This window comes from Trachinotus anak, unplaced genomic scaffold, assembly GCF_046630095.1.
Source record: "Trachinotus anak isolate AG129_WGS33_773 ecotype Australia unplaced genomic scaffold, CSIRO_AGI_Tana_v1 ptg000010l, whole genome shotgun sequence".
NCBI lineage: Eukaryota > Metazoa > Chordata > Actinopteri > Carangiformes > Carangidae > Trachinotus > Trachinotus anak.
Genome location: NW_027273861.1, coordinates 11,472,231 through 11,484,682, shown reverse-complemented (window position 1 = coordinate 11,484,682; position 12,452 = coordinate 11,472,231). Strand labels below are relative to the sequence as shown.

Genomic DNA, 12,452 nt, shown 5'->3' with positions numbered 1-12,452 from the left:
CAGTTTGGGCCCCTGAATACCAATCAGTCAGCACTGGAATGCCACAGAGTGAGTTTTGTTGCTGATCATGTGCTTCATGGCCACAATTTACCCATCTTCTAATAGCTAATTCCAGCATGATAAATGTACTATGTCACAAAGTAAAAGTCATCTCCAAGTGGTTTCATTAACATGGCACTGAGTTCAGTGTATGTCAATGGCCTCACCAGTCACCAGATCTGAATCCAGTAGAGTACCTTTGGCCATCTGAGTAACCGAGAATAACGGGCAAGAAGAACCCAGCGGTCAGTGTAATATAGCTTCAGAAGTTATCTGCAGAGATAGGAGAACCTGCCAGAAGGACGACCATCTCAGCAGCACTCTGTCAACCAGGCATCTATGGTCAAGTGGGTAGATGTAGGTCACTACAGGCATATTTAGAGCCTGCTTGGTGTTTGCCAAGCAGCAACTCTGAGAGCATGAGGAAAGAGTCTTTGGTCTGATGAGACAAATATTGAACTCTTTGGGCAAAATGTCAAACAATATGTCTTGCAAACACCAGGCACTGCTCATCAGTTTGTTAAAACAATCCCTAATGAGAAGCATGGTGATGATAGCACCATGCTATGGGGGGCTTCTCAGCAGCAGGGACAGAAAGTCTGGTCAGAATTGAGGGAAGAATCAATGCAGCCAAAGACAGAGAGGTCCTGGAGGAAAACCTGCTCCAGAGTGCACATGACCTTCAGGACAAGTCTGTTTGTCCTCGAGTGGCCCAGCCATGTTCTAACCATAGAACATCTGTGGAGGGACCTGAAGTTGGCACTTCAGACACTTCCCATCCAATCTGATGGAGCTTGAGAGGATCTGCCTCAATGAATGGGGTAAATTGCCCATAGACTCTGAGAAGACTCATTTATATGCATTTATATTTGAGAAGAAAGGAGATCTGAGAAATACTCTGATTTCCAATAACAGAAGATGATAAATGAGATGAATCATTTATACATAAAATGGACATTTTTTTAACGTAATTTTTCTTACAACAGTACAGAGGGTTGGTACTGAGGATTGTGACTTCGGGAAAGGTCAGAGGACTGTCTTTTGTAAATGTCTGCAAAAAACAGTTCTCACTCTTTTCACTGCTCAGTGTTGCATCAACAACTTAAGCAACAAGAGGAACTTAAGTCGTGAGTTGTACCAGACAGTGTTAAGTGTCTTGCTGAATGACGAGCTTGTGAGGAAACTTGGTTTAGGTGGTGTATATCCTGAAAAGATGTTATGTAATACATGTGGGTTTGTAGCCACGGCTAGATTGTTCAAGGTTATCCACATATTTTGTAGAATCAAGGTACATTTGAGAGCTGCTGAAAGTACATGTAGGACGTTTGCATTATGGGGAAAATCCTGACATAGTTTCAGTAGCCAAGTTCATGCATAAGGGATTCAGGGAGAGAAATTCATGCAGTTACAGAACAGAGCGCCATGGTACTGATTTGAATGAGGAGAACATCTTGCTTTTTATCACATTGGTTATAGCATGAAAGCAGAAGGGAAGTACTAATGAATAAACATGGTGACAACTGGTATAATGTATGCTACCATAGTGTCATTCTATCACACTTAGCGAACAGTTACACCTGATGTTACAGCATAAGATGTATTATTTATTATTCATTTATTTAATTAGGAAAATCCCACTGAGATCAGAAACCAGCATGTGGCAGCATAAAAAATGTTTGTATGGAAGTACAATACCTACAAAAAATTTAGCTTTTTTCCACAGAAATTACCAATTAAACTAAAATGCCTTAACCTAAATATTATGCAGTAGATGCATCCCTTCTACTTCAGCATAGAAAGATTTAGTGTATAGATGTAGAAAAGGCAAAGACAATGAAACTTTGATTTATCTATTTGATAGTTGTGGCTAGTGTGGCTACATGCAATGTGGGCCGGTATGGATGAATATACATTATATTATGCCAAACTAATCAATAAATAAAAATGAAAAGTATTACATCAGATTTTGATTACATTAAGACATTTGCCAAGCTAAAACAGGCCCACTATACAGATCTATCACAGATGGAGAGTTCAAATTTAAACTACTGTTGCAAACATTTGAACCTCAACCTTGTGGGGGGTGGGGGTGTATTCTTATTTTGAGTTAGAAATGTCTTAATTTCTGAGTTTTTAATCGAGTTTACAGTTTAATAACGATGAAAAAATATTTTAGTAAGTCAGTTCCCTCTTGTTACCACTGGGTGGAAGTAATGTACTTTGCAGCTTGTTTAATAACTGCCATTAAACGCATAAGAAAGCGGCAGAGGGTGGATAAGACATGGTTAAAGTGGGCTTTTGCCTTATTAAAAACAGCAAACCTGAGGTGTTATTACAACCTGCAGATGTCGTGCATCTCCCATGAGATTTCTGCAGCCCTGTCGCACAGTCTCATTCTCGCGCTATTTATGAAGGGCTCTCCCTGTGGGTGTCACACAGGTCTGATGCTGCAGCTGCCGCTTCCTGTACTGAAGCACCACCGACCAGAGCCAAAGCCCTTTTTCGCTTCAGAGCCCCACACCCCGAGCTGAAACGCGGAGGAATCTGTCGCTGGGACGCTGCCGTCCTGCGGAGGGAAGCCATCCAGAGTCGGTCTCCCGTTGTAGCGGCCGGTAAACCCGCGGCGGCCCGCGGTCCTGTGGAGGCTGAGAGGCGAGGAGCTGCGCTTTAGGACCGAGAGAGGCAGGGCACGATTTTTCCAGGAGCTGGTGCTAGCTAATAGCAGCTAGGTGGCTAATGGCTAGTAGCAGCAGGTAGACAACCTAGAAGGGACAGAAAAATAGAAATGTGCTTACTCCAAACGCCATAGATGCACCGGCTAATGACCTGACATTTAAGAAGCACCTGGGAATGATAGGTTTTTCCACACTGGCTGAGTGACATGCTACCGAAAGTATACTAATTTTGCTAACGTTAGCCAGCTAAGTCACTAGCCACATAGAGCTGACCCTGTTGCTCTTTTCAGACTCGAGTTTCGAACAAGGAAGAGGTTAGATTAGCAGCTGCTCGGCTCATAACAGGTCGGTACATTGTTTGAGAAAGTCGTTTAGGGTAGTTATCGATATGGCTCCCAAAAGAAGACCCGTGCCCCTGAACATAACGCCCATTGGGGAGGGACAGGCCACCTCTAACACCATTGATGCTGCATCTGAGTGAGTGGCACTACTTTGTGTTAAAATCAATTGTAGTACCTGTGTTTTAAGAGAGAATGACTTAGAAGTTGTCCCTATTTATTAGCACTGTATAACATTAGACCCATGCGCTGCTCTTCATGTACAGTTTTAAAATGTCCCTGTTTGATCATTTGTCTCTCTGTCTGTGTGTTACCACCTGTCTCGTCCTCACAGAGCCAATCTTGAGGCCTTACAAAAGAAACTGGGTGAGCTAGACTTGGACGAGCAACAGAGGAAACGACTGGAAGCCTTCCTCACCCAGAAAGCTCAGGTTGGGGAGCTCAAAGATGAGGATTTTGACCCCATATGTGAGTTGGGTGCTGGAAATGGAGGAGTGGTCAACAAGGTCCGCCACAAACCCTCGGGTTTGGTCATGGCCCGGAAGGTGAAAATTACTATTTGTTCAATGCTTTCTTACAGGTGAAGTGTGATGCGTGGAGGGAGCTGAATCAAAACATAGTCTGGACATGTTCAGTTTTGATTTTGTTATTGCACTAAAGCGCTGATGCTGTTTTAGTTTCATGTCTTCGTGGACCCCAATGACTTACTGTCTTGAGAAAAGCACACTGCACATCATTATTTGAATGCAACGATAAACAAACATCAATATTCACATAAGTATGAGTTGGAGAATATATAGTTAAATTATTCTAAACATAACTACGAATTTTGAAGGGCTATAAACATTACACAAAAGGGTGTGCCTGTTGTTTAGCCTACCCTCATTGATTTAAATGGGGTGGAAAAAAATAGGAACACCTGTCAACAGCTCAACAGCACCACCGATTGCAGCTTGAATCAACTGCTCTTTAACAATTTCAAGGAAAAAACAGAACATAATATCCTTCATGAAGGTAGGACTTGTTGCAGCACTGTTGTATTAGACTGCATTCGTTTTAGCCTGGCCTTCATAATAAACTGACAACCGAGTGAATATCCGCCATTATTATCGTAGATAAATCGTTAGCATTGTACATGTTTGCCCACAAGTAACAAGAAATTATGGTGAATAACTGCCAAAGGTCATTTACATTCAGTGCCTGAATCATGTAGTTTCTCCCATGTTTATCAGAGAACACTGACAAGTTTATTTACCTCTGTCTAGCTTGTCATAATATTTAACAAGGGTCCTCATCAAAAGTATTATACTGTTTTATGGTTTTATTTAAAAAAGAAGAATATTCTCTAATATTTTCAAATATATTTATGTGTATGTTCCAGAAAAAAACAGTATTTGATGAACACTTGAAGCTACTCTTGTATAGTGTTGTATACTTTCACCAAATTGGTTTGTCTGTTTTCCCCCTATTTTGATCAGAGCACAGGGTGAATAGTTAATTATAGACAGTAAATTACCAGGACTGCATACAGCCTCTGCAGTAGCAAGTCAAGCAAGCCAAGCTTGTAGCCTGTCAAGCTGTGTAATGACTTGTCTTTTTTGTTGCAGTGAACATTATTTTAAAAAGATAAATGTGAAATTCCAAATAGTGTGTGTTGACATTTCTAACAAGGCAAAATATTAGTTATGCCAGCTAGCACCTCTGAAATATGTTACTTTGAGATATAGGGTGGTCAGTGAATGGTATTACTGCATCCAATGCTTCTGTCTTTGTCAGACCAGCAGCAGTTCATGGTTTCATATTTACCCTCCTTAGTTGATCCACCTGGAAATCAAGCCTGCCATCAGGAACCAGATTATCAGAGAGCTGCAGGTGCTGCATGAATGCAACTCCCCCTACATTGTGGGCTTCTATGGGGCCTTTTACAGCGATGGGGAGATCAGCATCTGTATGGAGCACATGGTGAGAAACAAAGACTCAGTGATGTGTAAGGTGGTTGGTTACCACAGCGTTTCTGAGTATTTTTCTCTTGTTCAAAATATTTGTTCCTGCATGTGTTTTGATTTTTAAAATGTTATATTAGTTTTCAGTTGTGCTACTTGTTGCTACAGGATGGTGGATCCTTGGACCAGGTCTTGAAGGAAGCCAGGAGAATCCCAGAAGAAATCCTGGGAAAAGTTAGCATAGCTGTATGTAGTTCCCTAATGCTACTACTTTTTAAAAGTATATGTTCTCCATTTTATTTGTTTGTTTTTTTTCTTTTTTCTTTTCAGAATTTTATTTTTGCAGCTTAATTTTTAATTTAAAAAACATTTGCTGTTCAAATTTGGCAGATTTGCAGATTTTTATTATACATGTTTTTGCACATGTACTGAACAAACAACAGAGCCTAGTGTGTTTTACTTATCTTTTGCTCTTGTTTCAAGTCTAAATAACTCAAGTGTAAAAATGCATTGCTAAATTAATGGGATTTTCTTTTATAATATTTTTTTAGAATTAATATCTGCACACATGAAAGCTTATTTTTCATATGTATGTTTATCTACGCACTGTACTTTTGTGTGTAATGTTAAATGTTTTCCTCTCTTGTTTGCAGGTATTGAGAGGATTAGCCTATCTGCGGGAGAAGCACCAGATCATGCACAGAGGTATGGGTGTTCTGTAGTCGCACTAAATTACATTTCTTTTAAAATCCGTTGTGCAACATTTTCAACACTGCAGTACAAGAGATTCTAAGTTTTGAGGTTACAAAATCAAATTATAGGTGATTGATGATCAGAGTAATTCAGAATGATAATCACGATGTATTGGTGGAGTGTAGTGTAAGTTTTATCAAATACACAAAAGTATTTGATTGCAAATTTGAAATAATGACACAATTGTTATTTTGATCAATTCAGTTTTTTAACTGAACTGTTATAAAGCACATTGACCTCTTACTGCCTTGCTGCAGCAGCTAACCAGTACTATGCTGTGTTCAACTAAAGCACGTCATCATGTTTCTTATAGCTAATTCTTAATTAGTTTTTTTTTTGTTAATATGATATTCAGTTCATCTGGAACAATGTAGTTGTTAAAAAAAAAAAAGCACACTGTTTTTTGTCTGGTAATGGCCATTAAATGTATAGAAATGGGCAACCTATAAGGGCAGCTTGGCCAGATTACAGAAAAGTTGACCTCATTTAGTAATAATACAATGTAGCAATGTATAATGTTTTTTAATAGACGGTTGTTGTGGGTAATATAATGATTCCCATCCTTTCAGTGTTACTGGTGGCTAAAATGTGCTTATGCTGATGAGGCAACCAGCAGAGAATGTTAAGTCTAAACATCAGATTTTAAAAAAAAAATGCAGGATAATTTTCCACTGTCATTATCCTTCCTGCTCTGAAACAGATTCAAACACACTAACAAAAAGCATTAAAGTATGATTCCTATTTCCAAAAGTCTATGAACTTTTTTTTGTTAGTGAAACCACTTCAAATGTGCCACACTAACAAGACCAGCTCCAGTCCTCCATGTAGTTTTTCATTCAAATTTGTATTAATTGTCTTCATGCATTTTCCTCTGTATGCACTGCATCAACATCTTAAGACAATTAGTGCGCTCACCACAAGGCAGACTATTATTTGGAAATATCACAAGTTCCCGGTCAAAGAAATTTGTAACATAAACCAAAAAGGCTTAATAAAAACCATTATCTTTGCATCCAAACAAAATTGAAAGTCGGATCCTAGCAAGGTAAAGGGAGCCAAGTTTTCCACAGCATGCCAGTGAGGAACCATGGGTGTGTTGTTATGAAAAGTACTGGTGAAGGCAGCGGTCAGACCTGCATAGTGCAGCGCAATGAAGTCTCACAGGGTCGGTGGTACTCTAGGACAGAGTTGTCTGCGAGCTCAGGCAGTAATTACAGCCTCTCAGATGTGATTATACAGCAGCCGCGCCCTGTCGACCCCTCCCTCCATGTCTCCCTCCATCATTCTCCCGCTTTTTCATGCCACCTCCTTCTCAGTCACTTCTCACATGTCCTTGGTCGGTGGGAGGGGGTCAGTCACCACAGAGGACAGATTGCAGGGCTCAGTCATACCCCATTATTTTGCAGGATGTTTTTTTGGAATGAGCGGGAAATGTGGAGGACCAGGCTTGTTTATAACAGGGGCTCAGCAAGAGAGGTTAGCCATTTTCTCCCTTGCTCAATGAACACAGCACCACAAACAAAACTTGGGGGGCACTGAGTGTGCCACCCGCAGCCCTCGTGGCACAGTGTAGTCCTGCTCAAAATATCTGTCCCCGAATAATTGTATTTCACGACGGATTTTGTTCTTTTTAATGTACGAAAGATATCTGCAATCTATCAGATGTTATAATTTTCATTGTCCTTGGAGGGAATTTTTTTTTTCAAAGCTTGCACGTGTTCGACACAGTATCTACAGACAAAGCATAGAGCAGACATAGTTATATATACACAGATACATTCATGCCCTTATGTATATCCTCAAATATATATATATATATATATATATATATATATATATATATATATATTAAAACACCAGCGTGGCAGTGTTCTTATTTGCTATCTGTTTAGTCATAATTTGTGATTGTATGCAGTCTATTCTCATCCTGATGACTACAAAGACTGATTGCCTAAGTCAATCGTGAGGTGTTAAGAATGGATGGCATTTGAGATACAGCAAGAAGAGCCTCACTAAAACTGACATGTTTGTCCACATCCCCTCTGCCACATAGATGTGAAGCCCTCCAACATTCTGGTCAACTCTCGCGGGGAGATCAAGCTGTGCGACTTTGGTGTAAGCGGCCAGCTCATAGATTCCATGGCCAACTCCTTTGTTGGAACCCGCTCCTACATGTCGGTGAGTCAGCTCTGCACGCCTGCGCCCCCACCCCTTTTCCTCTGGCCCTATCCCCACTTTCCTTCTCCTCTTTTCTCACATTGCTCTTGTTCACAAGTCCCACCCTCTGCCTTCCCTTCCTCTGGCCCTCCCTCACTTCCCTGCCAAGAACCGAGGGCTGTGCCCAGGAAAGGACTCTTTGGCAAAGAGCTAGGCAACTGTGCTCACTCTTTCTCGTCCTCCATTCCACTCACTCTAAGACACCTGGCGGGTGCAGTGCCGAAAGCTACCCATCCTATACCCACCCCGTACCCACAAAGCACCAGCAGTGAAGAGACACTTGCCCTTTCATCATAAGTCCCAACACACATCTGTCCTTGTTCACCCTTATAACTAAGACAGTCCAAAGCTGCTCTTCACTTCCTGCCAAATCCTCCCGTCCTCTGTCCTCTTGCCTTAACCGCACCTCTCCTTGCCATAACACCCCCCCCTCCCTCTCCCCTTCCATTATCCTCTCCTCCACTTCCTGTGCCTTCTCCGCCCAATTCTCTGCCCAACCCTCTCTCCTGCCTGGCATCTTGGCTCTACCTGCTCCCTCTGACGTAGATTGTGTGTTTCTCAACAGCCGGAGAGACTGCAGGGCACTCACTACTCGGTTCAGTCTGACGTGTGGAGCATGGGTCTGTCACTGGTGGAGCTGGCGATTGGCCGCTACCCCATCCCCCCACCAGACGCCAAAGAGCTGGAAGCCATCTTTGGACGCGTTGTTATGGACGGAGCTGAGGGAGAACCTCACACCAACACACAGAGGCCCAGACCACCAGGCAGGCCCGCAAGCGGTATGAAACACAAAGGCGTACACAATTATATAAAACAAAACTCATACATTTTGTCCAGACTTAGCAATAACAGCATTTCTATATTAATGTTTGCACGATAAAAGCTTTGAAATATAATCTGATTATAAACATTGTTTAATATGTGACATAAATGTTTGTTTGTTTGTTGTGCTGTGCAAATGATATTTCACTTGTTCACAGGACATGGGATGGACAGTAGACCTGCCATGGCAATCTTTGAACTTTTGGACTACATTGTAAATGAGGTATAAGAAATCCCAGGTTGCACAACATATTGTGTCAAACAGACACACACACACACACCTTTCTATCTCTCCATCTTGAACAAGCACACAGTACTGTACCTGTCTCCTTTAATCGTTCTGTTCTGTGATCTTTGCTTCTTGTTTCTTCCTCAGCCGCCTCCTAAACTGCCACACGGTGTCTTCACCAATGATTTCCAGGACTTTGTGACAAAATGGTGAGCAATGCAGTGACATTTTTGACGGAGCTATGTTTAGACTGCTCTTACTGGCTCTTCAACAAGAAAGAATAATCAGAGTTAATCAGGTAGAGCACTGTAAAAGCTGAAATTAATTCTATCTGTCATTAGTGTTATACAATAACATAAATGCAACAGTTAGTGTTGATTGAAATGCACAAGTTTTATTTTATGCTTGGTGGTTGCAGTGTGTAGTGCAGAGGTAAAAAAAAGATAAAATCCAGCTTATTCCTTAAAGGTCCCCTCCATACATATTTGAGAACAAAATACTCAGAATAACATTTTTTTTCTGATGCAGTTTAGCCACAACTAAGTTAAGTTACCTAGTTAAAAACATACAATTTTTCGTCATTCATACATCCATACTATAAACGTGCAAATATTGTTTATTTTAAGAGTTTAACACTAGACGCATGATGTCTCATATTTCACTGAAAAGTCAGATTCTCAGTGAATGTGAAAACAACCTTCTAGTGTCAAACTCTACAGTAGAAGAAGCACAAGCATACAAGTGAAGTAACAATAAGCAAAACACTTTTTTGAGTGAAAGGAGACTTTAATGACACTGTTTCTCTTAAGGATTTTTCATCTCAGTAATCTTTGTGTCGTTTGTGTCTGCAGTTTGATCAAAAACCCAGCTGAGAGAGCAGATCTGAAGATGTTGATGGTGCGTACCTGAGCTTCATTTCCATTTATGTAATTGTTTGATTGCAGATTTCTTTGTTAACAATTCTAGCAGCACATACAATGTTTTCCCTTTTGGTTTTCTTTCAGAGTCACACATTCATCAAACGATCAGAAGTGGAGGAAGTGGACTTTGCTGGCTGGTTGTGCAAAACCATGGGGCTCAACCAACCCAGCACTCCCACCCGCAGCACTGAGTGAACAGGCCCCCACTGCCCTGACACACCTCTGGGTCTTGCTTGCATACACATACATATACTGTACATACACGTACACAAGCCATCACACATATTGGCAATTTTTTCATCTTGCTCTTGGATAAAACCGTTTCGGCTTCCCCCTTCATTTATTTCTTCACCAGCAGCAGGGCCTGTTGAGTCATTGTACTGTAAGACCACAGCTTCACCATGCCAGTGTCAAGAGTAGCCACAGCTCACTTTTCCACACTGCTACAGAGGATGTAAAGCACTGAAGGGCTGCCAGTGTGTCAGCTGAATTTGCATTGATTGACAAACTTCTTTTGTATTGTTGAATATTCTGTATTAATCTCTTTTCTATGGCAACAGTTGATGGCTTGTGGGACTGTATTTTAATAAAAAAAAAAAAACCTGCTGTAGGGATTTGTTGGGCGTAAAATGACCAGAGAGAAATCCAAACAAATTATCTACTTGCAAATTCAAAATTGGTTTTATTGAAGGTGAATGCAGTTACTTTGATTTAAAGTCCCTTTGTCGAAGTTAATCATGCTAAAACATTGTCTGAAGAGACCTTGCAATTACCTCCAATATAATAATCAAATTTGTGAGTAGACAGTGCAGGACAAATGGGCCAATAAGGAGTCATTTTTACTTTTAGGTAAATGAGCGATCACGCTAAAGATCACCTTGTGAACAGTGTCACAAACCAAAGAGGGTACTCATGACTACTAAAGTTTTTCAAAGACTGATCAGTTTTTTTTATGTATGCAGCCATGAACAGTATATCAGTGTACTTTGAATGTTTTGAATTTTTTTTTTTTTTTTTTTTTTCATTCAGTGACTTACACTTTGATTGTGTTGACGTTGTTTCCTCAGCAAACATTTTAAATCACATCCCACACTGTGTGTCTCACATACCAGGAGGCATATCCTGTGGAGGCCTGACATATGCCAGAATGTCTTTATTGACATTGTGAAAACAATGATCAAAATGTATTCATGGGATGATATAGCATGGTTTATTATCTTTCTTATATTGTATGTGTATTTTATTTCCCAATATCATGATGGGGATGATTAGCTGGTGTTTTTATCAAAAGCCTGAATCTCTGCAATGTCAATATGAAATTTCAATCACATTGACTAATCTAACTTTTTTTCTTAGTTGTTGGTCTGTACTTTCCCCTGAAGTGTATTTGGTTATGTTTTCACTGTACTGCTACGTGTGGCGCTCCAAGCTTTCTCTTGGGACACAACCTGAAGAGAGGTGTGCTTTAGGAAAAGGCTTCGGTTAAACATTATTGAAAACCCTTTCCTTGTGATTTAACCCAATTAATTGTGATAAAAGTGCAAACTGACTGCAAGTGGAACTTCACTAGTACAAAGGGTTTGAGTGCAAAATTTCAACCCAGGTCAGTGTTGGTCACATGGTGGTGGTGTTACATGCTAGCCTGCCGTCTTGCTAGAGCTCTTGTATTCTCTCTGCTTATGGCTGCCCTTTCTTATTCCCCCAAAAATGTGCATTCGTTCAGAGCAAACTGGATGCATTGTCACTTGTATGTGTACAAAGCTATATACAAAAATTACAGGAGTACTATTTTGCAGTCTTAATATACAAATTTTTGATTTATGTAAATGACAAGGGAGAAGAGTCATTTTATTATAATATAAAAATGTGTTGGATATGGTTATAGTGTATAAAAAGATGAAAATAAAACTTATTTGTGAATGTACTGTGAGTTGTTACTCATTCATGAGGTCTGTTGATATCAACTGCCATTACTCCGTCTGATAGACGAAGTTCACATTTAACAGATTGTACCACCAGTATGCAAATGTCAGACTAAAGAGTTTAAGAGTTGTTCATTAATTTATGTCAAGGCCATAGCTATCTATATTGAGAACAGCCATCCTCTGTTTTTCCTGGGAATTAGGGATTTTTAGAAAGGGTAGATTTACCTTATATCACACATGGTGAGTATTTAGAAAGATAATTCTTTAGTAATAAGATAGAAATAAAAACATTCAATATTGTGCCACTAAAACTTAATTCTTGAAATTAAAATGATGAAAATTGAATTAAATCTTGAGAAAATCTGATTAAATGATTAACATAAATCAAATGTGAAAAATCTGAATAATAGAAAAAAATTTGGAGAATGTTTTTGGAGTCAGGTCAACATTTTCTGGGGCGGGCAGTGGGTGATGGGGGGGACTTGGACTCATGACCTCAGTAATGCTGTTCCTAGTTGTAGTCTGTATTTATTTATTTATTTATCTTACTGTACTGACTCACTTTCATACCTGACCGCCTGAACCTTATGT

The 12,452-nt window shown here is 40.1% G+C and overlaps 1 protein-coding gene across 1 annotated transcript; it reads left to right on the top strand.

The window, feature by feature from the left end:
• Window positions 1-2,285: 2,285 nt before the first annotated feature.
• Window positions 2,286-11,860, top strand: map2k2a (mitogen-activated protein kinase kinase 2a). The gene is made up of 11 exons (XM_071487548.1): window positions 2,286-3,191; window positions 3,387-3,597; window positions 4,868-5,014; window positions 5,164-5,241; window positions 5,649-5,700; window positions 7,802-7,926; window positions 8,531-8,744; window positions 8,946-9,010; window positions 9,164-9,225; window positions 9,868-9,913; window positions 10,021-11,860. The coding sequence occupies exons 1-11, from the start codon at window positions 3,103-3,105 to the stop codon at window positions 10,129-10,131; spliced, it is 1,200 nt and encodes a 399-aa protein (XP_071343649.1). The 5' UTR covers window positions 2,286-3,102; the 3' UTR covers window positions 10,132-11,860.
• Window positions 11,861-12,452: the final 592 nt, after the last annotated feature.